A 25,135-nucleotide genomic window follows, 5' to 3' on the forward strand; every position below is an offset into this window, starting at 1 on the left:
AGCCCTACTAAGTCCAGAATGTTAGTACTTGAGCCAGCCTCTGCTAAATAGCATTGTGCGCTATCCGGTTTGACGTGGTCGTGTCCTGCTCATGCTTGCCTTGTCAGAGTCTTCTGGTTCTCCCGTGGCTGTGGGCTTCTTCATGGTGGTCCTGCTCGCTCTCGCGCTCGCCGTGGCTTTCATCGTGTACAAGAAGAAGCGAGCCCACTTCTCCTCTTCGGTGCGCTACAAGAGGACCACCGACCAGTCAGACACCACCAGTATTATCACAGAAGACGAATGAGCCTGCCCGGAATGGTTGCCCCAGGGAGTTTGGCTGTGCCCCGCCCGCCCTCCTTCCTTCCCCCGCCCACCCTTTTTAATGATTAATTTATTTATTTATCAACCCGCCCACCTGCTTCTAAGAAGTAAATATGATCGGACTGCTTGAATGCAGTGTCTTCATTTGGATTATTTTAGATTTTTCAAGTGCAGTGAGCCCCCGTTTATCATGGGGGATACGTTGCCATAGGTGGAAATCTGCAATTCAGTGAGACCTACACATTTTTGAACCCGGAAAAAAATTGTTACACCTCTCCCACACAATTTAAACACACCTAAACTTAGGGAAACACACTTTCGCTTCTCAGCCTCCTGGTTCCAAGAAACGGGAGACTATCGTATAACATCACTTTGAGGAAACAAAGACTCTCTTGCTTGCATTTCGCCAAATTAAAATGCCAAGCATGCATGCTTCAGGTTAGTTGTCACACTAGTTGACATTTACTGTAAAACTGACCCACAAAACACTGTCTATTCATTCATTCATTCATTCATTCATTCATTCATTATCCATACCGCTTATCCTCACAAGGGTCGCGGGCGTGCTGGAGCCTATCCCAGCTGTCTTTGGGCAGTAGGCGGGGGACACCCTGAATTGGTTGCCAGCCAATCGCAGGGCACACAGAGACAGACATTCGCACCTAGGGGCAATTTAGACAGTCCAATCAACTTACCATGCATGTTTTTGGAATGTGGGAGGAAACCGGAGTACCCGGAGGAAACCCACGCAGGCACGGGGAGAACATGCAAACTCCACACAGGGAGGCCGGAGCCGGGATCGAACCCACGACTTCTGAACTGTGAGGCGGACGTGCTAACCAGTCGACCACCGTGCCGCCCATTGTCTATTTAAACACCAAAATGTTCAATCAAATGATGTCATTTTGTCTGACAAAAATCCGCTTGCTAACGCCAACATATACACTATTCGTGGGAGATTGGGACCAAGTCCTGCCGCAAATAGTGAAAAGCCACAAGTAACTGACACCTCGCCAAAAAATGCAATTGCCTATAGATGCCACACGATGCCAGCAAAGTGCTATGCTTGTCCAAATGAAACTCCTCGGTTCACTTCAACATGGTTCCTTGTCACCAAGTTGGCTAAGCACAAAATAGGCGCATAGGTACAATTTTAAATATCGTAATTATAGGTTCTACAAAAAAAATAATTCACCAATCAAACTAACATAAATGAAACAAATCATTTAGCATTGATCTTATGGTAACGATAAACCTTCAAGGAACTGCTACTCAACACATACATACAGAGCAACACGACTCAACTCCACAAAAGGAAAAAAGGTAGTGCTTGAAAAGAGATATAACGAGTGAACTAATGCGCAGGTTTCACTGTACTTGTGATCGTTCTTGACATTGGTTAGATGCTGAGGTTTCTTTTCCCTAAATTGAGTTTTTTTGATGGTCATATGACAAAAATCTCGTTTCTCTGCCTGGGCAGGTTCAATTGCACTGATGAACACTCACAGGTTGTAACATTTTTTTTCCTTTTTGTTAAGATGTCCCGTTAATTTGCTCTCATGTCTGAAGGAATAGATTGAAGGAGATCATTTCTGTTATTTTCTTTTAATTCTAAGGTGTGTGCCTTTTAAAGGAGGAAACAAAAAGCTGACTTTCTCACTCACAGTGCCTTTTGGATGTCTTAAAAAGAAATGGGAGCGGTCACGTCGCTGGAATAGGTCTTGTTACTTGAACCGGCGATGGGCCACGAGTAACGCATGTTCATGATTAACTGCAAGTACAGTAGTTCGCCAGAAGAGGGCGACTCAGACAAGCGTTGACAACTGCTGCCTTTGGAGCTTGAACTTTCCTAAGCAGTTGACTACTGAGCAAGAACGCACTTTAACAGCGCCGCGTGGTTGACACACTTGGGAGGGTTGAGATTGTGCGCACGTGTTTGCTGAACATGCTTTGTACATATGCGGTGTTTGCTTTCTAAACAAACCAAAGATGCTTCATTTGTTGAATGTCCTTAGCCTGCTTTTTGTTTTTAACTCTGTAAATTTGGTTTCTAAGTTGTAAAGCGGAGTTTGTTTGTTGTTTTTTTTAAATGAGGTACGGCGTCACTCCAATAAAAATGTTCCTCTCTCGTTATACTTGTGTGTTTGCCTTTTGATTGCGAACACCGTGATTAAATATACAAAAGTATTGTAACGGCAAGGTCAATTTGTTTGTTTTTGTTGTGTACTGAAGGCATTTGGGTGTCAGATCAAAAGATGAAAATGAGACAAAAGTTCCAAGTTCCAGCTTGTATTTCATGGTATTAGTGCTCAGCATATATGAGTACACACCCCTTGAAAAATCGAAAGATTTTATTCAATATCTCAATGAACATAATTTCCAAAATGTTGACAAAATATTGTTTGTACAATATGTGTTTAACTTATAACATGAAAGTAAGGTTGGTAATATAATGTATAAATTAAAAAATCGTAAGTTTAATCACTTTAATGAATACAAAATATTCATACAGCCCACAACAAAAACGACTATATCTAGTATTTTGTATGACTTTTATGGCCAGCAACTTGTTTGCTAGGCCTGGAATGAACATGTTTTTTTCTCGGGGTCTTATTTGTTCAACATATTCTTTAAAACATTTAAGAAAGTGACGTGTACAAATGAACAACTCTTGTTTGCATTCAATGGGCCACATTTGTGGGAGAATTTTTTAGTACAGTATAGTATCCCATAGAAAATCTTGATGCTGAAAGGAAACTAAAGATGTTCGAACTTACAAACCTGTTTGGGGTGTACTAATTTATGTTGGGTACTGTATATCTAGATGTGTTCAACAACTCACAAAATAGCACCTTTTGTTTGAAGCCACACACTTTTCAAGTGAGCAACATTATTGGAACATGGGACTCAGGATGGCAGTTTCTAGTTCAGGTACTGTATTGCCTTTTCTATCGATTGCTTAAATATTAGTGCTTGTTTTTGGCTTTCAAATGTGAAAACTGCAATTGCTGTGAAGTTGGTAAGGTATCTCACCAAGTGGTTGCGCACATAGCTAACGCTTTTTTTAATCAGGGTTCATGAAAGGTTACAAAGATGTTGTTGCAGTCGTGTGTATGTGCGCATATATACATATATATATATATACATATATATATATATATACATATATATATATATATATATATATATACATATACATATATATATATATATATATATATATATACATATATATATATATATATACATATATATATATATATACATATATATATATATACATATATATATATATATATATACATATATATATATATATACACACACACGCACACACAAATATATATACTAGAGCTGTCAAACGCTTAAATTTTTTTTTTTTTTTCCCACTAACCGTGATGCTTATTCCATACGGATCAATGATAATCCGTTGCGCCACTAATACATGAGATGCGCTGAAGACGGGAAGCACGTTAGCTTTTCAAAATCTTTATTTCAATAAACATGTTAAACTGAGTTTATCCTTTAAAATATCCTTAGAACACTGACATGAAGACAATTAGAGCTGGACACCCTTGCGCTCAAGAGGAAAAGCAGACGGAAAAAAAAACGTCCAACATTAAAGCACTTGTGGTTGCATTTGTATTGAAATATACTGAATAAAGTGCACTCATACAAACAAAACAACGTGCTTAAGCAACACATTTCACACACCAATTCAGTTGAAGTTTGCATATCTGGAAATAAAAAGTCTAATGTTTGCAAAAGTGGGCAATCAAAGTCAAAACATCTAGAAAAGTATGCATTCCATATTCTTGCTAGCCTTTGAGGTCTATGTACTAGGACACACTTTGTCCTCACTAGTGAGACAATTTGTTGCAGAATGATTGTCTTACTAGTTACATTTTTTCCACTACTGGATGAACTTTCTTTCTGCACACTAGGACAAGCAAATTTCTATTGAGGCAAAACTGCACTAGCGGATGTCCATGCACTACTACCAAAGTGCTAGATGTGAAGTAGTACAAATTTAAAATGTCACCAGTAGTCTGTTGTGATCTAGTGCACAGTTTTGCCTCACTGGTAACATGCAGTTGCCCGAGTAGTGAGGATAAAGAGCATACTAGCATATCGTCTGCGTCAGGGGGAAACCTCATATTTTCAAATGTGGTCAACTTTTCATTTTTCCACAAATAGATTCTAGGTGCCTTTTCCCACATTATCTGTTGAATTTACACGCGATTAACCAATTTTAAGAGTTGAAAATAGCCTGAGAACTCATCTATTCATGTTCTGGGACAATCACTGAGTAGGGCTGGAAAACTCCATACATTACTCACTCCATGGGAGTGAAAGTCTGGATTATTTTATTTTTTAGCCAATGACTGACAATCATAATGCTAGATACATTTGAGTAAACCTGTTTTGTTTGAAATGGATGGCCATAATGCTTCTGCGTAGAAGGAACTGGTCAGCCACAACTAGTTAAAAGTCTGTGTGCAGATTAATTTACAGATTAAACTGCTTACCAGTCAATTTGACATTTTATTTATTAGGCCAATGATGTCTGTTACCTTTGAAAAATAAGGTCATGTAACCAGAGTTAGTTATTTTTGTGAAGTCCTAAAGGTTTATTTCCGGGTTGGAAAATTACAATAGATGCCCTCTTAGCATATCAACTTCTTGATTGAAGAGAATTTTGGGGTGGTGTTGTCAGTTGCAACAGCAGGTACAAGGTGTAAAACCAACGTTAAATAAATGTGCAGTGTTTGCTAGCAAATTTGTTGTTTAAAAAAAAAACAACCCTGAAAACTGATTTTGTAAATGCGAGGATTCCGCCCGACTGCGATGACATCAAAGATATAGAAGAAATGCTCAACAGCTTTCCATTCGTCGCAAGGTGATGATGATTATCATGATCAGTATCCCTCGTCAAGGTCGTCATCCAAGTCGGAGAAGTCGATAGATGGTCGGCCATCTTGTTCCTCGTCGTTACTTTCCCCGTTAGGATCTGCGGCAACGACAAAAACGAAGTCGGTGAACCGGGCATTCGCGCGTGCGTGCACGGAAATGTCCAAAGCCCTTTGAGCACTTTTTCCATATCCAGCTGAAGGTCCACGTACTTCATATGCTATGTGAATGACTGAGTCCTCATTTGTAACATGTTTTTTTCCATTACAATTGTCACTTTTGGCCTACTCGTACATGGACCTCAAAGCGGATACCAAGAATGGGGAAAAACTTGCTCAAACGGTTTTCCGCATGCCTTTGTGTGTAACACGTGAGGGAAGCGTATGTGACGTACTTTCAAGGTTGTCCATGTGTTCTGGAAGAATTCTCACCAGGTTAAATGACTGGATGGGAAGAGGGAACAATTGGCTCTTTTCAAAACTAAGACATTCCTACAGTAGAATACTTTCAAGTTTCACTCTGGTGCTTGTGCTTGACACAAAGAGCAGTCAACTATACAATACAGCAAAGTCACGTTACATTGCAGATTTTTTTTTTTTAGCCATCGTTTGAGAGTATACAGCCAAGACTAAATGTAAAGTTGTGGATGCCTTGAGTGTTGAGTGAGATGTGAGTTGTAATTAACAGTAAGATGAAGCAGTTGTTGTTTTCGCAGCAAATACATGTATGCCTGTGACTGATATTGACTGGATCTATGTTTGTTATGCGTTGTGTTGAAGTCAAAGTTGTTTGAGGGTTAATAAATTACAGTATTTTTAAAATGACATTCCATGCTTATTTCTTTTGGCTTAATCCAAGGCGTTTCTACACGCGCAGTTATATGCGCTGCTGCTCCCGATGTGTTCATGTATTAATTGAGGATTTGCCATTACCGCTACTGATGCTATCCCGTCCGTCTATGGTGTTCTGCATTCTGTTCGCCGACTTTGCTTGGATATAATTCGGTGGTTTGCTTGAACGTCGTGGGGTTTAAAATAGACATTGACTTTTGTTTGGTGTGTCCGTTTTTCGGTAAACTTTGACTGTGTGAGTAGCAAACTGCTTGAAGCAAGTCCACTTGGCCTCCGTGCCAACAAGCCTTCATTTCCTTCCTTCAAGTGCTGGTATACAATAGTCTCCCATTTCTTGACACCGAGAAAATGAGGACAGGCGCTAGACTAAGGAATATTTGAAAGTGTGTTTTAATATGGTTACACATTTTATAGTGCCTGAGGGCTAAAACTACACAGGGCAAGAAAAGTCATTTTAATTAGATGCAAGTTAACTTTTCTAGATTCATTGTTTGCGCCGATTCTGAATCTGCCCTAGAAATTGACCGTAGCACATCAGGTTTTGATGATGATGCTAACAACAACAACAACAACATATATAATATAGTCATGCATTTAATATCTATGAAGTAAGGGTTAGGTTCAGCAACAGGTGTATTTTTTTTTCTGAAACGTGACAGTTATAAATTACAATGAATGGTAAAATCCTTGCAGGCTATTGTGCAAGCTTTTATAGGTCAAATTTAAAAATAAAAAAATAACCTGAAAAACCTGATATGCTACAAAAAGTAAATACGTCTTTGAAATCAGTGTCAAAAATACCTTGAGGGACACAAAGCCATCTCTGATCAAAATTTGCTGTTACCTGGTGTTATTTCAAGAACAATGTTATATTTTTTTTAATGTTAGCCCAATAGCATAATTGACAGTTGTGTTTAACTTCATACCACTATATAATACAAAATAACACATAGAACACCCCCACCCCGATGTCTGCATGGATTGAGTCATCCAGGTCAAGGTAGTCTGCGAAGGTTGAATTTAGGCTAGGTTCACACCGTAGGTCTTAATGCTCAATTCAGATTTTTTGAAAAAAAAAACAACCAAAAAAAAAAAAAAACGAATTTTTTGGTGTAAGCGTACATATTACATTATGAATGCGCCCTCGGTCTTGTCTGCTGTATGATTACATGCGTCGTCAAAGTGGCTTGCATGCGCAGAAGAAGAGACTCCCGACGCGTTTGAGAAAGGGAATGTGGTCCAGCGTGTCGGGGCATTTATTTTTAGGAGGTAGAAATAAATACAGTATTTGGGGAAATTTATCAGGCGTTGCTTTAATATCTAATTTGATGGAGACGTCACGTCATAACCGTGCGTAAAAAATGAATCAATATGAACCATGGCTGAATTACTACTATTACCATAAATCTCCACTTTACGCTTCATGTTTCAAGTGGGATTAAATTAAAGTCAAATATAAAGTCAATAGTGTTACTCAAAACAACAGATTCGATACCCCTGCTGCCAGCACTTTCCCTATGCCTGCGCGGAGCGCATTTTGGGCTCCGGACGGCGTCAATGTCGGATATATGCAACCTGGCCGTTCAGACCACATTGAAAAAAAAAATCTGATACGTATCAGATTTAGGACCACATAGCAAAGCGACCCGGGTCAGATTTAAAAAAAAGAAAATAAATAAAAATCGGAATTGGGCCGTTCAGACTGTCATAAAAATAAAGAAATAAATAATAAGATACATGTCGCAAATGGGCAAAACAACCCGATCTGGGTCGCGTTTGCCTGTGGTGTGAACCTAGCATTCGGCAAATAGACTGTTGTTCATTGAGCTATTCTTATTCTCTGAAAACACTTCAAGAAGATGTACGCAATTATGTCATTTCTCATAACGGAACACTCAACACAGGTGACAACCATAATCATTATTCAATGTTCCTTTATGCTCCCCACACTGGATAGGAAGAGCTCAAATGCAGACCAAAAGTGTGTGTGCGCGCATGTACTCACCCCAGCTGCATCGATTGCCCCCAGGACATCAGCGAATCTCTGTTCAAAAAAATGCAACAGGACCACCAGATAGAGACCACTGCTGATGAAGTCGTCATATTTAAACTGTGGGGCGAGACGAGACGTCTCAGCACGCTGTGCGCTAACTTTCCCAAGAATGTCGACACTGACGTCCACGAAAAAGACATTCCTTACCTGTGCATGCGTCCTGTACAGCTGCTGCACATCAAAGTTGTCGATGTTCAAGCGCAACTTCTCCTTGCAGAGTTCACAATTTGTGATGGCCTCCATGTTTGTGCCTTCAAAAGACACAATTGGCAAAAGTCTTCACACACTGCACTTAAGCACAAACCCAATTCCAGTGAAGTTGGGACGTTGTGTTAAAGAAAAACAGAATGTTTTTTATTTACGTTTCAGGGCCCTAAACGAACCTTTTGTGCCCGTTGCACTTGTGTGCCCAACATTTTTTTCTTGGTTGCATCAGTGCTAAGTTAGTTGCACCAAAATTTCGGACCGCATCACATTTCCAGAGCTGCCTACCAATGAAAATTAACTTCCTAAAGAATTTATTTACATGTTTCTTTTTTAAAATTCTGTCAAGAACTTTACAGCGAGACTGTTTTACTGTATTTAATGTTAAGGCTTCAAAGAACAAATCACTCAATATTATTTACTTAGTGACATTTTAACAATGCACATTGCACACATGTGTGACACGTCTATCGTCGCACTGATTTCGATGATTGAGACAAAATTTGAATCGATATAAAAATCGAAATTGTGACACCCATAAACACCCACCATGTTTCAACACTAGAACGCCCAGAAGGCGGTCATTTGACTATTTATGCTTTACATTTGACGATGTCACCCCGCCATATCACCTGCTATTTTGGCAGGGAATGGCCAATTTACAAATTAAAGTCATCTACTTGAAGCCAGGAGAGTTGTTTGTCAAATATCACCCAGATTTGTCGTTCAATAGTTGTTGCAAAAAAAGTTGGAAAAACCCCTGGGCGTTCTATGTAAACATACTTTACAGCTTTGCTAACATTGTGACACTGACTATAACAACAAATTAGCTTACGTTAACGTTACTTTACTTTACTTCTGTCTTGCATTATTTTGTCATCAGCGGGAGCTTAAAACATCAGAGTCTATTTTGACATGTTTTCAAATGTGGTGCTAATGACTAATGTGCTGACACGTGAAAACTTGAAAAACCTGAAAAAACTGCAGTGACTAAGCATTTATATTTTGTTACTTCCCACTGCTGAAGAACAACAAAGGAAAAAGATGACGACAGACAAAGAAAATCAGCTTGGTGGACACCACTATTAATTAAGGTGACACACCTGACCCAATTTTGGAGCAGAGCCACCTCTTGATGCAGTCCTGGTGGACGTACTGCAGACTTCCTGTGCATCTGCAAGGTTGAATCAAGGGATTGGATGCAGACTCTTCTGCCATCTGACAAATTCGGCACAGGTCTCCTTCGTCCTCGTCGGAATCTTCCAGCAAGAGTCTAGCAGAGAAGGAAGGTATCAGTGCAAGCTTCTTTCTGATAGTGGTGACACACTACCAACAACCTCTAGCAATGGATCAATGACTACCACGGCTGGGCGACAATTGCTGTACAAATCAAAATATTTTTCACATCTAATTTTAAATCAATTCTTCCCTTCAAAAAATATGCAAATGACAATGCCGTTATTCAAAACTAGTTCTGCTTTTTTGTCCTTCTGAGGTTTGCTTTTTTTCCTTATAGCGAAAGCGCATCAAAACGACGACTATTGTTTCTTTACAGGGATTAACTTGAATCAATTTACGACATTTTACCAATGCGCTGAATTGTCTTATGAGGGCCAAGAGCGTACTGCTAGCCGTTAAAGCATTTATTCGACAGCCTTGATGTCGCTCTGAAGTTCGCACCGGTAGGCCAAAAAGATTACTACAAGGAAGATACAATTCTCCTTCATCCATGCCGCTCTCGTGATTGTTTGCAAAGTGTGCTGACTTTCTATCAAGGATATTGACTCAAACAGCTTTCCATACAGAGTGTACATCAGCCGAGATACAATTTGAACCACGCAATCTACTAAAAAAATTAAATTTGTCCTGATGAATAAACTCAAGAAGCATATACGTCAAATACCTCTCCTTAATAATGCGGAGCTTCTCTTGTTTGCTCGCTGCGCCGTCCATCGTCCTCTCGGTGCGACCTTGTGGTCCAGTGGCCCCGTTTTGGAGTGCAGGTCCCCTGCGGCGCTGCGCCAAGCCCACTAAAGTTTCCTCCAGTTGGGGTAACTTGTCTTCCTCTTGTCTGCGCGGGCGGGCACCCCTATTCCGATTCATACTGACCGCTCCTTGCTCCTCTTCATCATCATCATCCTCTTCGTCATTCTGAGGCGCCCTCAGTTCAAGGTCGTCCCACCTTCTCAGCAAGTGTTGAGGACGGCTAAGTCCGTCAGATGAGCGCGCGCTCTCATCCTGTGCATGTCTTCGAAGACGAGAGAGGAGAGGAGGGCAGCGGCTCCGCAGGGAGGAAGAAAGCCGGGAGTTTCCGCCACTGGCCGTCTCTCCGCTCCCCACTTCAGGCTCTCTGGGCATGGATGTCCTGGCTCCAGGCACCCCACAGTCTTTACTCTCCCAAATCAGGGAGAGGTCTGCTCTGCGTTGCCCGGTTCCGGCGCTGTTCGCCTGCCACCTGCGAGTGGTCGGCTCCACATCCGCAGACATCCTGGCACCCTCGTCGCTGTCCAAAGACAGACTGTCATCATCAAATGAGCGGACGCTGGACGAGCTACTGGAGGATGGGGAGTCCTGGTTGGAGCGGGATGAGAAGAGGCGGGATAGGAGGTGCCGTGTGGAGGTACGCCATTGTGGGTCGCCACCTTCGGGGGTTGGTCTCAGGGGGAGGGGAGATCCTTGTCTGCGGGAGGAAGGCTGTTCCTGAAACGAGGCATAGCTGGATGAGGCATTCAAGAAGCGCCCCGAAGGTCTGGTGTTGTAGTCACGTGATGTGGAGAAGCGAGGGGCAGAGGAGGTGGAGGCAGTGCGACCGCCTGAGGAGCTTTCTCGCTCAGCCGTGAACGAGCAAGACGAGTAGGCCGAGTCTTTGGGCCGAGCTCCTTGGGCGTATGTGGAAGTCAGACGGTCTGTCTGATCTGATAGCAGCAAAGGTGAGAGCACTTTGTCAACAACCAAACAAACAAGTCCTTCGAGTGTCCACAAAAAGCACCTACACAATGAAGACGTCAGTTCCTGGATTCTCGTCCTGCGATCACGCAGCCCCGTGTCAGGTGGCGTCTCCACCGTTCTGCTTGACAATGGGGTCTTTGAGCAGGAAGCTGAAGACCGCGACAAAAAATGGCTTGAGCTCCATGACGGCTCACTGTGTTTCTCTTTAATAGCTGCTGAGAGAGGACACAATGAGGTTCCGTACAGGCCAAAAATAACACCGCATGTGCCATTTGTTGACAGTGTGAAAACAAGCACAAAGAAATAAAAGAAAAGTGTCTCATGATTTCTCTGTTAGATCTGCAAATTAATCTAATAGGCAATTTTTTCAAGGTCCTCTTCTCATATATTTCATATGATAAACCCCTGCAAAATTTGGGGAAAGTATACATGGGGAATAGTTTTCTTATTCCAGAACTTTACCAAGGAGTATTGTTTTCTTTTGCTGTGCTGTTTTGTGCAATTTCGATCACTCGAGTGGTTTGTATCCTAAACCACAGGCACAGTTTTTTGTGTTAGCCTAGGTTACTCCGAGTCCCGTTCTGCCCCACTGTAGTTTGGTGTCCCACAAGGTTACATTTTGGGGTCCCTGCTGTTTTCTTTGTATTTGCTGCCCGTGGGTTCCATCTAAAGAAAGAATGTTATTTCCTTTCACTGCTATGTAGATAACAGTCAGATCTATGTCCTGCGAAGCAAAAAGGACACTTTTTCCTCAAGGCCGCTTTTGTCCTGTCTGGAGGACCTTAAAGTTTGGATGGCACTGAACTTTTTTTAATTCCACTGAAATGAAAACAAACGTTAGGGTGTTTGGTCCCAGCGGCCCTTGTACGTCCCACCCTGTTGACCTAGGCAACCCTGGCGTCTTATCCAAAGCCAACAGTCTCAAACTCGGGTTTTATATTGCACCTTGTCAATTTCAAATGGACCGGCATTAAATCAATTTTTAAAAAAAAACAAAAAACAAATTTTATGCAGCTGGCTAATATAAAGCCTCTCTTTTCACAACAACATTAATCGATGCCTTTGTTACATCTCGGTTACAGTGCTATTGTAATACACTTTATTTTGGAGTCAGCCAGTCCTCCCTCAAGCGTCTCCAGTTGGTCCAAAATGCAGCTGCTCGAACTGGTATCGCAGGAGGGCGCACATAACCACTATTCTGACCTTTCTTCACTTGCTCAGTGATCACTTTAAAGTTCATTTTAAGATTCTTATATTTGTCTTTAAATTATGTCATCCCACTTTACCTCTCGGAGCTCCTCCACCTTTACGCACGTACCTGTTGGGTGCCTCAGGTCAGTGGACCGACGCTACTGAAGGTACCGCGGACTAAGCAGAGGCTCAGAGGGGATCGAGAATTCTCCGTTGCCTCTCTTTGGAATCACTCCCCGCCAAGTAAATTTTATTCTTTGGCTTTCCACTCAGCATATGACTCGGCATTGTTTTATTGTTGTATTGTTTTAACTGTCTTGGTTTTATAATTCAGATTTTTGCTTTACATACAGCAATGTTATTTTTTAAGTGCTCTACAAATAAAGTTGAGTTATTCAAGCTCAACTGAATGCTGCTACTTAGTTCAACTTGTTCCTGCTCATTTTATGAGTGGTGGTGGACAAGACTGGTATGTGTCTATTTTATTTGATAACCATGACTTGGATGACAGGTTAAAGAATACTTGATGGACATGTTCATTGAGTGGACACGGTTCAATATAATTCTGGGTTATAATAAAGGACTTCGCACATATTTCACAAATAGGCACTTGGTAAAGAATTTCGGTTGAATTGGGTTTTAGGTACCTCTGGCATTGTTCAGCCCACTACTGGAGTAGGTGGTTCCTGTAAGTGCGGTGCTGGACGTTTTTGAGTACAGTCCTCTGTCGCTGTTTGTCAGTTTGGCCCGCTTGTTGTCTCCATCATCAGTGCCGGTCAACAGACTGGAACGGCCAAACCTCCCCTCCACGTCAGTCTGCAGAAACAGGAAGATGAAGAAAAAAAAAAAACGTCTCTGCAGGAAAATCCAAACCAAATCGACACTGTGGATGTGGAGTTTCTTTTCGGGACCAACTCTGCTTCGTGGTGACGTTCCGCTATAGCTTCCCGCTATACAAACAAACAGGGAGGCGGGGAGTGTCACATACCGTGCACTGTGCGTACTGTGATTGGTTGGTTGGGTGAACACGTCAGCGGCTCTGTGCCGCCATTGGGCTAAACTATTTAGAACGTGCCATGTAGACAATCAAACGATCTTTCGGCTTTATCAGATCGTGAACACGTTAAACCGCTTAATGATCTAATATAGTCATATCGCCCACCCCTACCGCGACGCTTAAACAAAATGCCTACATCTGTTGGCCAATCAGATGACAGCGACGTCACGGTCCTCCTTTGCATGGTTCTGAGTAGCTGCCTGGCCTCGACAACGTGTAATGGCTAAGCCACCACACAGGACTGAATTAGGCTGTTTTGGGGTAGAACCGGTACAATGGAAAAGACGACTACGTTTGTGAATCATTCGACAAACAAGAGCTTGTTGAAGCTTTAGTACCAGTTTAGTCCTGCTGCTGACAGATGATTCTGCCCATGGACGGTCATAAAATTGGGTGGAAGATGTGAGCGACTTCCTCCTGCTAGTGCTGCTACTACTGCTGCTGCTGCTGCTGCTGCTGCCGCTGCTGCTTCGGCAGTCGTAGCTGCTGTAGTCTCTGGACGAGCTGAGCAAGCGAGACCTCTATAAAATAGAAATGTTTTAAGTTAGTACACTGGCCACAATTATACTGACTCTAAAGACACAGAAAAATAATTCATTTGTATTGAAAGCCAGGAACAGGAATAAACCAGGTATTTGCAAAATTGATGGTTGGCCCTTACATGATCCTGATCACAATTTTTTTTTAGACCCGGGTCCAAGTGATTTGGAGGATCTGCCGATACAGAGTCCCCATCAAACACCCGAGGTCATGCATTAAAAGTGTTAGGGCTGTAAACAATTATTTTAATAAATCGATGAATCACAATTTAAAAAAACATTTTTAAATATTCATGTTTTATTTTATTTGGATTCAACACAAAGTAAAAGGAAATGTTTTATTTGGATTAAACAAAGACAATCAGTCTACTTTCATGGGGGAATGCAGAAATCAGTCAATATTTACTGTTGAGAAGCTGAAATTACAAGCATTAGTATATTTTAAATTAAAAAATAGTGTCCATGTCCAAACAATTCATCGATGATTAAAAATTGATCAATTTGACAATGGATTCATTATTGTGCCTCTACAAAATACTGTAAAACGAAGTCTTAAATTCTGTGCTATATTTGTTGTTCATTTTTTCATGTTCATAACATAAGTCTCTGAACACCAGCATGGCAAAATAAAATAAAATCTTTTCCAAATGAGACATAAACAAGCTTGTTATTGGGCCTTCGCATCAAGCCTGGATTCTTCTGGAAAGAACATGACAGATAGCACACTGACCATCAGCAACACTATCTTGTGAGAGGAGTCTTGCCCAATAGCTGGACTCAAACACGTGCGTTAACTGGCAAGGAATCTAGGATGTTCTATAAAAAGACCCCTGAGTCTACTGTTGCTCCGCTGACACACATGCATAGCAACAATGTTCTGTCTCCCACAGAACGCAAGCAGAAAACATTGAACTCATCTGAAATGACTGCAAGCACTAATGCAGTTTGACAGCGTGCTCTTTTTAAGAATTTGATTGAAAGGCTGATTTAAGCAAGTTCCAACTGACACCATTTGGCTCTGGGATGAAGCTGGACTGGAAATTGATGTTCGATCCATTAATTGACCCATATTTTTAACAATTTAATTATCATTGGTTTTGAAACTGTCCTCTTCATCGTGATGTTCATATTTCGTTATCATGACGGCAGAGGTGGGCATTCGTCTATGCTTTCGTCCGTCTATGAGTTCTCATCTCTATTTCAGGCCCGCCCGGTGGGTCCGAGTCAGCCAAACGGCGTATAGAATGGACTTACCGGTACCACGTCACACGTAGGTGCCCCACTCCTGACACGCAGCCAAACAAAGAAAAAAAATAAAAAATAAAACATTGTTGTATACCTTTCGGTCTCACAGATGCAATGACATGTGCCTCATTTTGTTGTTATTCCACCGATCACCACGGTGTACGTGCGGTTGTTTTGATTTGATATTTTTTCTTTATTTGGCGGCGCATCTGCTTGTGCGACGTGAAAATTATGTTCTTGAGGTCGACAAGGGACGGACTGGGACCACGTAGGTCGGCCTGAAATACCGCCCAGAAGTTATAGACGGATAGTCAATTCCCAGCTCTGCATGACGACACCTAACAAGTGATTGAGAATCCTTTGCCATTGCTTCAAACAGGATGTTCTTAAGAGGAAGCTAAAAGGCAGAGAAGTGGACATCCTTGGAAATGTATTAGTCCAGTCATGGACAGACTTTTGCACTCAAGGTATGGAGGTAAACTTAAGTTGACCTGTCAAGTTTATTGTGCATTTTAGGGTCATTTCAATTTTTCAACCAAAAGCTGAATGTTCTTTTCCTGGTAAACTTTGACTTTAAGTACCCCTGCCGTCTTGTGTCAAAGAAAGAAAATTCGAATTGACAACCGGTCACTTTCCAAAATCCTACTCAAAACAATGAAGTTATGAACTTTGTGGAAGTCCCAATTAAAGATGACTAAAACCGATTACCAATTAGTGTATTCATATCTTAAAGAAACTGAGGCAAAACAAGTTCATTAACACATTCCCAGTCTTAAACAGCGTGTGGACTAAACAATATGAATCAGCGAAAGATGCAGCCTTCTCCTTGTTGAGAACTACAAGTTGTACAAAACGTATTGAAACACCAGTGTATTCAAATGTTTAGCGATTAAGGTCACCATTATCCGTTCTTGTACATTTTAAGCTTATGCTGGAGTTTCACACGAAAGTCAAATACAGCTAACTTTACATGAGCAGGAAACATTTGAGTTAGGTACTGTATGCCCTTTTGACTAAACATACAGCAAGACCACGAAGAGTACCTTTGGGTCCACATCTGCCTTATAAGTGGATGATGCCCTCGGAAAACGGTCATGTTGAGGCAGAGTCTCCCTGCTGTACAACCTGCTCGAGGCCATTGACGTCGAGGAGGATGAGGAGGACGCGGGCGCTCTGGGACTAGACGTGGATAGGCAAAAGGGAAGTCGGAGAGACCTGGAGTCCATCCTGGCTCTCTGTTGAGCGGGCAAAGATGTCATACCACAATTACTGACAGTGACGAAATGAAAAGAGTCAAGGCGGGGCACTGACTGTCACAACCTGTTCTGTTTGACAAAAGAGGATGTGTCACAAACCCAGTGGGAAAGCACCGTAAAGAGAGATTATTTTTACATTCTTTCCATCCAGGAAAGACATTGGCGCTGTTGACCCTGACACCAACTACATCCCAACTAAAATAATGACATTTTAGAAGTTTCCTGGTGTTTTCAGGCATTAAACCTGTGTGTACCTTCCTCTCCGTCACCTCAAAGGATGCCATTTGGTCCGGCCATACACAGCGGTAAAGACTGACACTAAACAAGAAGGCTTTTTAAATTGACACCTGTAATCTCAATCAGGCAGCCTCACGTGGTTAGACCTCCTCCGGCCATATGGAAAGCTTTGAGCATATATTTGCTATTCAACTTCAAGGCTTCATTAAATTTTGCTTGTGTGGCTTGTAGTAGTACCGGTAATTAAGTTAGCTTGGAAAAACACAAAGAGTTAAAAAAAACAAAATAAAAAAAATACACCTCTATATTGATTAATTTCACTACAGATTATATTAGGGAGATCAATTGTACTGCTGACATTCATACAATATACTACAAGTGCCAATGTACGAACGACTCTTCATCCGAAATTTTCAAGTTACGAAACGCCTCAACAGGAAAATATTGCCTCGTTACGAAAGAAATTTCAGGATACAAAAGGTAAAAATACAGTAAGGGCTGCTAGTCGCAGCTCCGGAGTTTACTGAACGCAACATACTCATAGCTGCTCTGCCATTGGCTATTACCTAGCATCTTCCTGGCATCTGGAAGGTGGGTGAGTAGTTTCTTTTTACACATACGCCGCTGCCAAACTAGTTTGCTTTGCAGCAGCAATGAGTTGCGTGGTGCTTTCTCTCTTCCGTGTGGGAAACTATGTCATTGCAACATGTGACATAATGGACCGATCAGAGCAGCAACAATTCCTGATGTGTGCGTGGCATGTGTTGCAGACCTGTCGCCAACAGCACCATGTATCGGTCATGTGAATCAATGCGGCAGTTGTCTCTCTCGCCGTTGCTTGACCAGAAAGAAGCCTAAAAAGAAGCCTTTCACCGAGTAGGCTGAGATGAACTTTGGCTGCCTCACGAGAACGTCACAAGCATGAGGGCCGATTAGTGGGCTGGACTAAAATCCACTTCCAGCCATGCTTAGTCCAGCTCTTTTTAAAATTTGTCAGCCCCCAATCCCCACCCCAAAAATGGGCGTCCGGCCGGGTCGGATGGGTCCGGCCGGTCCGGCCCAGGGACGGACTTGCCCAGCTCTGATTGTAACATGTTTTGATGCATTTTTATGCTTTATAAAACATTTATGTCTGAATATTGGGGGGCTTGGAACGGATTAGGGCATTTACATGGAAAACACGTCTCTACTTACAAAAATGTTCTACTTAAAGCGGAAGTCAACGCAAACATTTTTTTCAAGAATATGTTCTATGCAAGCCCACTAGTTGAAACTGGGCATTCTGATAAATATTGCGTTTGTGGAACAAGTGTTAATGCACTCGTTTTCAGCCATCTCTGGGGGCGGCCACTTCGTCTTCTGTCGACAGAAAATGACATCACAACTGCTCACAAGGACCAATCACAGCTCAGATTCAGAGAACAGGTCAGCCGTGATTGGTCGTTGTGAGCAGTTGTGATGTCATTTTCAGTCAACAGAAGACAAAATGGCTGCCCCCAGAGATGGCTAAAAACTAGTGCATTTTACTATTTAACTTATATTCCACAAACACAAAATTAGTCAGAATGTCATGTTTCAACTAGTGGGCCTGGTGGGAACATATTCTTGAAAAACTCTTTCCTGTGTTCAACATTGGAAAAAAGATACAACATACCCACTATGTACACACCCTGGAATGTAATCTTCAGCGGAAAAAAAAGCAAAGAAAGCAACTTACTTTTCAAATATGTCAAGAGACTAAAAACAATACAGTTTTTGCATACTTCACAAGATAGTGTAAATTGTCCAGTTCCACCAATAAGGTACAGTACATAGAAAATGAAATATTTGGTATTTTTAGATAAATGGATAAGGTAACAAGAAACATTTTTTAACTTGTATTTATATATGCCAGGGTATCAATGCTCTTTCAATCTACCGGGTATCTTTCCCCCCCCCCACTGGATAAGTTTCCCCACTATTACACTTTACTATTAGACAAGTGGTGTGCTACTGACGAAGCACACGTGAAAGTTTGTCATCTAGACCTCATCTGCCATCCATCAGCCTATCTTTGGCATTGTGAACACAGTCATGGGAATATGACACTTCTAAAAAGATGTAAATAGCAGCCCTGTAAGATGAGTCAGTGGTGAATTAGTATCCAAATAATGCACTAATGAATATGGAAGCTTATTTACTCATGACGCTTTAGCCTGTACTTCTAAATATGTTCAGGGTATACAGGTCATTACTTTTCTAACATGAGCTGAATATTACATATTTTATATTGCAATCTTTCTTCCTCCTCAAATTGATGAAAATCAACACACAACTTTGACAAAATTATTCATAAGAATATGGGGTACAAGTCCACATTTATTCCAAGAAGCATCTGAAAACAAAAAAAACCCAAACAGCAAGAAGACATTGGGAAGTACTCAACAGCAAGCTGACTTAACAAGAATCAGCAACTAGGATAAACTAAAGTCTTCTGTGTGTAGTTCAATCTTGATCAACTATGCAACCTGAATCCGATGACCTGTGGAGGTGGTAATGATTGATGACTGTTAGGGCATGAAACAGTCCTTTACAAGGTTGAACATTGATGTAACATCAACACCAATCAATGTATTATACATTTGCAACTGTAACTCATCTTATTGGACATCCAAATTTATAGTTTATGAAATGGTCACTCGCCCAAACAACAGTAAACACTCATGTAAAACTTTAAAAAGTTACGACTGCAACTACAGTTCTGAGTTTGAAAGCGAACCACTCCTCTCAGGTGACTGGACACGAGACATCGGTTGTATTTAGCATGTGGAATAGTAATAACTTCAGATGATTGAGTTCCCTCAAGTCCAGTATCCGCCAGGTTTTTTTTGACACAAGGTAGAAAGCTGAGTCGAAGCCCCCGGTGTGCGCCAGAGGATCTGAGTCGCCAATAATGTTTTCCCTGACCGAACTGGAGACAGGGAGTCAGCGCCAGTACTGGAGCTTGTACTCATGGGGCAAATTGGAGACCAACCAGGTGTCCAAAGCATGAGCAGCCCAATAACTAAGCTGCTAGTGAGAAAAGTAACAAATGGCTGGCCCCTAGGCATCAATCCTTGGACCTCTAGCCTCAAGAGGCACTGGAGGGATGGTGAGTAGGACACGCAGATGGGGATTGCCCAAGAGGTAAGCAGGCAGAGCTGCCAAAGTCTGCAACCGGTTTCTGTGGAGGTTGCTGCCCATGGTGTGAATGGGGAACAGTAGATGGACCCTGGGTTTATTTTAGAGGCAAGGCTCCTATTGAGGCTCAAAAGCTGCTGCCGGGTTTCACGAGCCCTGACCGTTCTCTCCAGAGCCCCCATAGCAGCTGTCCCAAAAAGCTCCCCCAACTCCGCAGGAACACTGTGGAGAGCCCTCCTCGAGGCCTCTGCCAAGGGGGAATGCGTCAGCAACACCAGGTGGCACGTCTGGACCAGGAGGGACATCATCCGCCCATGTTCCCCTGGTCGTGGGAGCAAACGCTTGCAGAGCTGCGTCACTAAAGGACACGGCAGTGTCCACGCTGCCCTCATACAGGTATGGAAAGAAAGCAAACAAGGTGAGCCAGGAGTTACCGATAACACGTGCATGCGGCCCAGCATTATAGCACCTTGTGAGAAGGTCATTGGTAACCTGACACAGAGGTCCAGGACATTACAGAGCTGGCCGAAGAGTCTCCCCTGGGGACCCAATGAGGGATGCAATGGCTGGCTCAACGTCAGGCATTCGATCCAAGCTGGCACTAGCAGTGTCATGCACAACCGCCAAAGCTCAGCAGCCCACCGAAACCCGGGACAGAGCTCTAGTATCTCTCTCAAATAGACCCTAAACGCGGAGAGTCGGAGACTGAAAAGGGACAAAAGGAGTCGACTGAGTCCGCTATAGCACATCCAAAAGCAAGAGCTCTAAGGCAGTACGCAAGAAAGCCTGTATTGAGCCATTCCCTGCCTCGCTTGACAAGCTCTGAGCCGAGGACAGGGTGATCGGTTCTAAAATCATGGATGCCTGCCCATCCTCAACGTCGCCAGAGCAATGCCGACATCACCCCAAGCAAGCACCATCATGGGCGGGGTAGACGGTCCTGCCACCTTTGTAGAAGGAGGAGGGTGACGCTCTTGCAAGAGGGACCTTACGTGCAAACGCTCCACCTTTGAGGCAAGCTGTTGCTCCGTTGTCAACCTCTTCTTGGAGGGACCGGTCATAGTAGCAGACACTCCACAACATTTTGAGCACCTTGGTTGAAAGGATGGCAACCCTCAGTGTCCGTAGCACTCTGCAGTCCATAGATTGATTGTGGGACAGACTCTCACTAATGCAACAGCCGTGCAAGTGCAGCACCTGTGGCACACACAAGCCGCGGTAACAACAAGCCGGGTAACAAGGGAGGAGGATGGCAACGCTACTCACAGCGAAGCCAGTCAGTTGAGGGTAGTGTTCTTGTTTGCAATGTCAGTAATCCCCGTTTGAGAGGCCGCAACATCATACGATGGGAAAAAGTGTACCAACGCAGCCTTCACCAGCAAAGGCCAAAATTAAACTTTTAACTAACTTTGTCGGAGAGATAACATTGTTATGCTACATTCGAGGAAGGTGGTAAGTCACACTTTTCTGACCTCCAACCAGGAAAAGCGCACAAATAGACTTCTCGAATTGGGATGTCCGAGTTTTGAAGTCGGAAAAAAAGGTACCCTGAAATCACCAACCGGCTTCAATCTGACGTCAGTCGACACTGGCAAGTGGCGACCCCAATGGAGAGACAGATTGTGGATGGCAAAACATAAATTTACAAGATCAGAAACATATCTGTATTTATTATTATTATATAATTTAGCTATTTGAAATTACTGCATGTTACTGCGTGATTTGTACTGACAGAAAAAAATTCAAGTTATTTGGTGGAATGAATGAAATGCTTTGACGATAAGGTATTCCTTCATTTACGTAAATTAAGGAAATTATGATGGGTTTGCTCGAGGTCAAAATGTTCTGTGATGAACCAGAACTACAAACAATTTATCAGAATCCGCTATCTTTGCTGTTTACATTCACTTTAAACGCTTTGAGGTCGAAAGTGAGACAATCCGAGTGGGATACATCCGACTTCATACCTTCCTAGAATGCAGCATTAGTGCCAATAAGCCGGTAGAAGGGGCGCCAACGTTCAAACCTGGCAGAGGTGAAATAAGCAAACTACAAGTAGAGTAGCCTGGGCACTAACGCAAGTCTAACCGGACCAATAACAATTGTTACTCTGCAGCAAATGCAGTAACTATAAGAGAGACTAATGAACCAAGTCATCAAAAATCGTACTTTTCAATGGGAGAGTTTAAAGCACGCCGGGTCTCAAACAAAAAATTTGCACCAAAGCAACTTTAAATATTTTTTTCCACAAACAAACCGAAACACGGTCGCAGCCTTTGGAGGGCAAAACTTCTGTGACCAAGACGGTCACAAGGCTACCAGCGACGTAACTTACACCCGTTCCAGGTCATCCAAGGGCCACAAATGACTGTCTTGGTATGCGTAATGGAACAGCGCAAGTGCAAAAAGGGAACATTAGCGCTTTGCTGTTGGTATGATATACAATGGCAGATTCACCACAGTCCGACATATAGAGCAAAAAGAGGGATTGTTTTGCGATAAGATGCTTTCCATTTGTCTCAAGGGACATTCGCTTCATACTAACTTCATTTATCAACTGTTTACACAATGTACGACTGTGATTGTGCAAGTTGCATTCTCCTGACTGTCAACTTTTGAAACATTGAGGGCCTTTAAATGCTTTGATGGCCTTTAGACCATGGTTCTTTACGATAGGAGATAACGGAACTATAGTTGGTCATTTAATAGTTGACAACACGAGAGAACTGAGTACTAATTAAATCTTAGTCTCGTTTAGATTAGAATACTGTTGAATTCTTCTTCGATGCTGCTTTTAGCATTTCTACACTTGGTTTGATGTGCCCAATGTTTTATGAATGCTGCAACTATTTCTCTCAAAGAATGAAAGATATACCTATCTATATCTATCTATGATGCGGCTGTTGGCGTTACATTTTCTTTTTTCATTGTGGCATTTTCACGCAATTTTAGTCTAATTCATTCCATCCACTTGACTTGATCTCCATCTTAAGTGTCCATGTAGTAATACGCTGTTTATAATCACTAGTGAGGCAATTCTGCGCGTGAGCAAAAGGATTATGTTTTACTAGTAATGTTTTTCCCCACAACTGAATGACACTTCTGCACGCTAGTAGGACAACTTTGACATACAAATAGTACAAGTACATGGTACTAATGAGGTAAACCTACTCGTGTGTCCAGGAGGCCATTAGTGCTGTCTCTACCAGTGACTAGATTTAACGTTTTTCTTTTACAGGACCTCCGCATTGCCTGCCGTACATGCAGTCGTAGCGGGTAAAACACTAATTCTGTGTGACCAGATCTACAACGCGGCGTCTCAGTGCAAATATCCAATTCACGTGCGAACATTTTGGCTAGCCCCAGAAGTTGGCTTGGCGAAATTTCAAAGTTGGACTTTGACAAATCCAGCACGCCCACGTGAGGCTATGCGGTGCAGAAAATGGATGGATGGATGCATCGGAGCTCCAGCAAGGAGGCCGACCCTCTAGCCGAGTGTGGCCGCTTACGATGTGTCATTTTCAGATGAGTGGTGTGGACATAACCATTGGAGATGGATAAAAAGTACGTCAAGTTAACACTTATAGATTGAAATCTAATATATAAACAACCTATGAACAATTCAGCTTATGAAAAGCCTCTCAGAACGAATTGTATTTGTATAGGTTGGTGCTTAGTCTAGGAGTCCAATCCTTGTGATGTTTTTGTGAGATTGAAGTTGCATGAGCAGAGATGTACACACAAATGTACCGTAAATGTAAATAAACCGATGTATGGCCAATGATTTTAAATGGACAAATTTTGTCCTGTTCCTTCCCTGACTGCCACCATATTGCTGACCAGAAAGGGGCGTTACAGATTTCTCCAGAGCAAATTGATAAAATTGAAAATGTGAACGAGTATTTTACTGATAAAAATAAAAAATAAAATAAATTGAGCTTGGTCCGCTGATAGTGTAGTGGTACACACGCCTGAGTTGTGTGCGGGCAGCGTGGGATCGATTCCCGCTCAGTGAGTGTCTATGTGTGCCCTGCGACTGGCTGGCGACCAGTTCGGGGTGTAGTCTGCCTTCGCCCATTGACGGCTGGGATAGGCTCCAGCAACTCCCCGCGACCCTATATAGGATAAACGGTTTGGAAGATGACATGACATGACATGACATAAATTGAGCTTTGTAATGAAACATGGACCATCTCGGCCGGATGATGCCTTTTAACTGGATAATATTGGAGAAATGCTCAAACAGCTTTAGCAATATTGCTGTTGCCCATTTCAAGGTCGTACTTGTAGATCAAAAGTGGAACTAGTAGTGGGGGCATGGGGAGGGATTCCAGTCGTTCTGCTAATGTACTGACTGGACTGTCTTCCTGATGAGGTACTACTACATGGAGCTGAAGATGTCACTGCCGTTGAGTCGAAATCTCATAAATCACAATTTGGTCATTTTATTTACTTACAAATTATCGACCAATCAAAACAGTTGAAAAGCTCTTGATCTCTTTGATGATGGAACGTTAAAGTGCCGTTTTGTAGTCTCCTGAAAAGTGACTATTTTTGGAGTACAGGGTTTGCGGCCCAACGCCAGCGATATCAAGGATATCGAATACATGCTCAATCGAATAAATGCTCAAAGTGTTTTTCTATCGACATGTTTGCTTTTAATGAAGACCGTGACAACAGGCCTCAAAACAAACTTGAACAATGAAAATTACTCGGTAAATTACAACTGTAAAACTCTTTGAGCGTGATGATGATAAGAGGGAACACAGACTTTTGCTTTGACATGGCATTATAAGCTTCAAAAGTGAAGCTAGTAAGTCAAGCCAAGTGTACAGGACAACTGCTAACAGGTTAGCTTAGCATTGCTATCTGATCGACATTGCGCTGACTCGAGAAAACCGAAGGGTTTTGGGGGACGAGGGGGGGGGCGGTCACCAAATAAATCCTCACCAAATAGCTGACGCTATCCGTTTATAACTTACTATCATTGACAAACATAAACACAATAAACAGAAGGGAAAAGCCTCACCTTGAATTTCCTGGTAAAGCAGCTCGGAGTGACCACGCCAGTAGTTGTTATGATAGCACAGAGCTAGGAAGTCACATGGCACAGAATAAATAGCAGGCAAGTCTATGTTGTTATAGATGACAAACTTTCACGCGGAGTATACGTGAAGCGCCGC

The 25,135-nt window shown here is 42.3% G+C and overlaps 2 protein-coding genes across 5 annotated transcripts in view; one reads left to right on the forward strand and one right to left on the reverse strand.

Annotated features, from left to right (window-relative positions):
• ly75 (lymphocyte antigen 75) overlaps window positions 1-2,433 on the forward strand; it is a 40,554-nt gene extending 38,121 nt beyond the window's left edge. For both annotated transcript variants that reach the window (XM_086024972.1, XM_086024970.1), the window contains exon 35: window positions 108-2,433. In XM_086024972.1, the coding sequence (XP_085881098.1) occupies window positions 108-283 (176 nt within the window). In that variant the 3' untranslated portion in view covers window positions 284-2,433. The remainder of the gene's footprint in view (window positions 1-107) is intronic.
• Window positions 2,434-3,773: 1,340 nt separating this feature from the next.
• On the reverse strand, window positions 3,774-25,135 carry marchf7 (membrane-associated ring finger (C3HC4) 7). 3 transcript variants are annotated; one of them, XM_086024974.1, is made up of 11 exons: window positions 24,982-25,135; window positions 16,344-16,535; window positions 13,855-14,037; window positions 13,107-13,275; window positions 11,313-11,480; window positions 10,223-11,234; window positions 9,423-9,592; window positions 8,263-8,366; window positions 8,068-8,172; window positions 5,606-5,654; window positions 3,774-5,311 (listed from the first exon to the last, which is right to left on the reverse strand). In XM_086024974.1, the coding sequence occupies exons 2-11, from the start codon at window positions 16,524-16,526 to the stop codon at window positions 5,220-5,222; spliced, it is 2,235 nt and encodes a 744-aa protein (XP_085881100.1). In that variant the 5' UTR covers window positions 16,527-16,535; window positions 24,982-25,135; the 3' UTR covers window positions 3,774-5,219. The 3 variants fall into 3 exon arrangements, with proteins under 3 accessions (XP_085881100.1, XP_085881101.1, XP_085881099.1); XM_086024975.1 differs by having other exon boundaries at window positions 8,068-8,106; window positions 11,313-11,483; XM_086024973.1 differs by having other exon boundaries at window positions 11,313-11,483.

This window comes from Filicampus tigris, chromosome 3, assembly GCF_054856515.1.
Source record: "Filicampus tigris isolate MCC_2025a chromosome 3, RoL_Ftig_1.0, whole genome shotgun sequence".
NCBI lineage: Eukaryota > Metazoa > Chordata > Actinopteri > Syngnathiformes > Syngnathidae > Filicampus > Filicampus tigris.